This window comes from Haplochromis burtoni, unplaced genomic scaffold (assembly GCF_018398535.1).
Source record: "Haplochromis burtoni strain Fernald_Lab_line unplaced genomic scaffold, NCSU_Asbu1 Contig_453, whole genome shotgun sequence".
In the NCBI taxonomy this organism is placed as follows: Eukaryota; Metazoa; Chordata; class Actinopteri; order Cichliformes; family Cichlidae; genus Haplochromis; species Haplochromis burtoni.
In genome coordinates, this window is record NW_024582814.1 from 3,341 (window position 1) to 7,978 (window position 4,638).

Below are 4,638 nucleotides of genomic sequence, written 5' to 3' on the forward strand. Positions count from 1 at the left end.
TGAAAGAAGGTGGCGCTAAACAGGTTTTTAAAACTTCAAGGACTTATTTCTTGAATTCAGTTTTGTCAGTTTTTGACAACTATTGCTTAAGACCACTTTAAAAATGACAAGAAAATCTGGCATCACTTACTGGATGCTTAACAGCAAAATATTAAAGAATGAGGGATGGATAAAGACTTTTGCCACAGTACCATATAGATATCCTGAACTAACTTCAAATCCTTATGAATTGTTACTTTGTTCTTTCTCCATGGCTCTTGTTTATTTATTTATAGTTATAGATTTTAAAATGTTTTTCCAGATTATAATGGATGTGCCTGCGTTTCTGTGCACCTCTACAGATGTTTGCATTTGACAGATGGAAGCTCCAGGTGGTTTCTGCTGTGTGTGTGATCGTTGTGACCACATCCTATTTTATTCTGACGAGAGATGTTATCACTACACCAAAACTGAGGTAAAACTCAACCTCCGAGAAAGATACAGTATGCTCCTTATGCATTTTAGCAACTTTTTAAGTCCAAATACTTGCAGTTAGTGGAGTTTGGGTAATTTGTACATCTAAATTGCCCATACTGTAGGTGTTGTCTGTTTTTATAGTCGTGCAAATATCTTCGTACATGTACACGATTCTTCAAAGATCAAAAAATACAGCATGAAAAGCACATACAGTGGCTTCATTGGACAAGGTTCGTTGTTTTTAACACTCTGTTTCACATCAGCTCTTTGATATATACGTATGTTACAATTTTGCTCTTTTCTTGCTGACGGACCTGCAGTTTAATCCTGCTTTAATGGGAAATTGTGTCTTGTTAGGAAGCTCTATGAAGATCCTTTTTTAGCAATATTTCTTCCTTAACTTTTTATTTTCTCTACAGAGCAATAATAGGCAAACGTTCAGTTTACCCTTTGTCCTCTTTACTATCCAGTGCCAATAGTTACCAGGTACTCTGCTCCAAAATTCTGCTTTTTGATTCTGATAGATCTAATGAACAGTGTATTCTTATCATTAGATCTAAACGTAAAAGTGTCTATATCTGTTCTGTGAACTTAAAACTGATGAAGAGAGAATTAGATATTTTCCTTGAGCACTGCTACTAGTGAGCACTAGTGTTTCAGGTTATGAGTTTGTCTATTACATGATCTGTTTATTGTATTTTTGCATTGCTGTTACCGGTGGCCAGGTCTCCCTTGTAAGGAACCCAGTTGTACCTTTTAAATAAAAATAATATAAAGAAACAAAGTGATTTTGCTACAAGACTGTGGAATATGGCATGTTTTTTTTTCTGAAAACACAAATATTAAAAACAATGATACCCTGTTTCTATCATTACTTCAGATGTAATTTAGTTTCATAAACCAGGTTTTTTTTTGTTAAACTTTAATATCAGTCCATGAAAGTACATCTCCAAACCAAATGAGGTTTAATAATAATCGTTGTACTAATTATAGTTATACAGTTGTGTGGCATAGAATGAGTGTTAGGCTTTAAAGACATCTGATATACCCTCACCCTTCTACCCTTCCAGTTCATCTCTCCCCACGCATCTTCCCTCATCTGGTCCCTGCACTTGTGCTGCTGGCTCAAGGCTTCTTAAAGAACACCTCCCCAAGGATCAATATGAGGAGTTGGTGCAACGGCGAACTAAGGAATTCCAGCAGTACAAAGCCAGGTAGATGGACGGAGTTCACTAAACTGTTAATCGTTTTTGTCAGTGTTATTTTAGCAGGACAACAAAGAATGACGCAGTACTTTTTTTTTTTGTTTGTTTAATTCAGACACCAAAACTATTTCCAGCAAACAGTTCTTCATTTAGAGATTTCAGTCTAATCTAATAAGTAGGTACAATTTACAGAAGTAGAATGTTCTTGCACACAAGCTTCCTCATGGAACCCAATCCAGATGTGGAGGTTATTTCTGAGTTTGGTCGAATTTCATTTTTAATTTAGCCTATTTTTTCCTTCCGACCTCTGTTTGAATTATGAGAATGTCCTTCTTTTATTTTTTTTGTTAGCTGGCAACTTAATATTTTGACATATTCTTCAGATTTCTTTAAACTACTATATTGTGCAAATGTCTTGAGTCAACCATAATTTCTATATATTTTGCATAAGAGAGGCCAGACTTTCAGTTTTTTCTTTCTTTAGTTTTTCTTTCTTTAAGTGCTCACTGGGCTTTATAAAGGTGCTTTTAAATCATTTTCAGTCCAGTTCTTCTACCTTGAAAGAGAATGTTGTTGTTTTTTTTAACCATAACAAATGTGTTAGACCAGTGCTAACTTGAGAAATCTTGTGGGTGTGTAACTCTTATCAGCTGTTTAAGCCACATTTTATGGATGCTGGGCTAGGTCTTTGGGAATGTGAGCAAACAAACAAGTAATTTCATGGTGTATTCTGTCTCTGCATCAAGTAGAAATTACTTCTGCATATTTTTAAGTTACACTTGGTTATAAATCCAACATGATGTCACAAAGTTTGCAGAAATATTAACAACAGCTTTAGTAACGTACTCATGACTGCATACTTTTAAAAATTGATTTAAGAGTAATGTAAAAATTAGTGGTGGGCATTTAGCATGTTAATTGCAATTAATTGATTTGAATAATAATAATAACTTTTTTTTATATAGCGCTTTCAAACAAAGTGCTGAACAGTTATTAGAAGATAAAAAGATCAATGAAATAAAAAATAAAATAAAACCAGTACAGAAAAAACAGGCAGATTGTTCCACAAAAATGGAGCTTGAAAAGAAAAAGCATGCTCCCCAATAGTCTTTTTTTTCTGGCTTTAGGAACTTTCAGAAGGCTAATATCCTGAGATCGAAGAACATGGGAAAGAACATAGAGGTACAAAAGGTCAGAAAGATATGAAGGCGGTAAATTTTAAAATCTGCTTGAAACTGATTTCCGTACTGGGGTAATGTGCTCAAATTTCCCAGGTTAAAATGCGAGCAGCTGCATTTTGTATCATTTACAAACCTTTAAAACCTTCCTTCGGTAACCCAGAAAGAAGAGCTTTACAATAATCAAATGCAAAGGCACAGATGCATGGACAAGTACCTCTGCAGTGTCCAGTGATAAAACTTGCCTGATTTTAGCTATGTTCTTTAGGTGATAAAGGGCAGTCGTTGTTTTCTCTTCCACATTGGACTCAAAGGAGAGCACCGTGTCAAACCACACACCCAAGTCTTTTACCTTGTCTTTGCAATTTATGACATAGTCATCAATTTTCAAGGTGAAATTTTGGGACAAGTACTTAAATTTTTGTGGTCCAATGACCATCAAATCTGTCTTATCAGTATTAAGAAGCAGGAAATGATCAGATAACCAGCTACTAATGGCAGATAGAAGGGCTTCTGATTTAGACAAGTCAACACAGTTTCAAAGCTGCAGGTCAATAACACAACAACAAAAGGTTACATTAAAAGAATGTACAAGAACAACAAAAGGCAGCAGACAGGTAGGATCTCAGCCATTATAAAACATTTCCCGCAACTCCTATAAAATGTTCTAGCCTATCCAATAAAATACAGTGCTCCACAGTGTCAAAGGCGGCAGCATTTAGATCTGGCAGTAATAAAAATGAGGTTCAATCATTGTCTTCATTTACCTACAGATCGTTTACCACTTTGATTAAAGCTGTTTCTGTGGTTTGGTCTAAAAGCAGACTGAAATCGCTCAAACAGGTTGTTGGTTGACAGTGTGCTGCTATTTCCAAGCCTGTAGAAATACTTCTAATCTGGAGCATCACCAGCAACGCTCGGCTTTCCTACAAATTCTTCTCAACTTCATCAGTTCCTCATTTAGCGAGGTCATAAGGTTCCTTTGACAACATTTAACTTCTTTACAGGAGCAACAGGTCAAGAATTGCATTATTAAAGTTCACAGTCAAAGTGTCCACAGGTAAATTAACTCTAAGCAATGCTTCAGGGTTAATGTGACGAGATGACCTGAGGGGCAATTTTTCCCTCTCAGAGGCTGGAGATGTAGGAATTAAAATATCAAATAAAATTGCTAAATGTTCTAAAATAGGTAAAAGACAGGTTTCAGTACGTACCCCACACAACGTCTATAGACGTTGTCCTGGGGTACGTACTGAAACCTGTGTAGCCCTTGCATGTTGGCCCAGACACAAATTGTGTGAAATTTAGGGACTCAATTACATTCAAGAAGTCTTTGACCAGGGATTTATCCTCACAACATAGATGAAAATTAAAGTCTTTGTTTTTTCATATCACTCACTATGAAAGAATCCTTTCATACAGCGACATGTCAACAAGTCTGAGAATTCCGAAATCAACAAGTCAAGAGCCCTTTCTCAATTCTAAGTACGGACTCGCGTTCTCCGCGAGACTGGACTTGTCGAGAACGCACGGGAGTACGGACTTGGCGAGAACGCGAGTACGGACTCGCGATTTGTACAATTGGAACACCAGCGTACTTGATGATGTCACAGGTCCGGAGTTTTTACTGCCGTCCCCTTTTAATTTAACTGTGATTAATATGTTATGAAGCTTAACTTTAATCTCAGCCAAACCGACTTACTCAGGAACAAATAAAACCGGTGCAGCGTCCGCATCACTGCAGCCGCAGCACCAATCTGTCTGTCGATCTCCAGCTCCCTTCTCCCATCACTCGCGAA

At 36.8% G+C, this 4,638-nt stretch overlaps 1 protein-coding gene across 1 annotated transcript in view; it reads left to right on the forward strand.

Annotated features, from left to right (window-relative positions):
* Positions 1-341: 341 nt before the first annotated feature.
* Positions 342-4,638, forward strand: part of LOC102289979 (beta-1,4 N-acetylgalactosaminyltransferase 2) — a gene marked incomplete at its 5' end in the record, with an annotated part of 10,012 nt that continues 5,715 nt past the window's right edge. Inside the window, 2 exon segments of the mRNA XM_014341237.2 lie at positions 342-454; positions 1,527-1,670. Of these exon segments, the coding sequence (XP_014196723.2) occupies positions 342-454; positions 1,527-1,670 (257 nt within the window).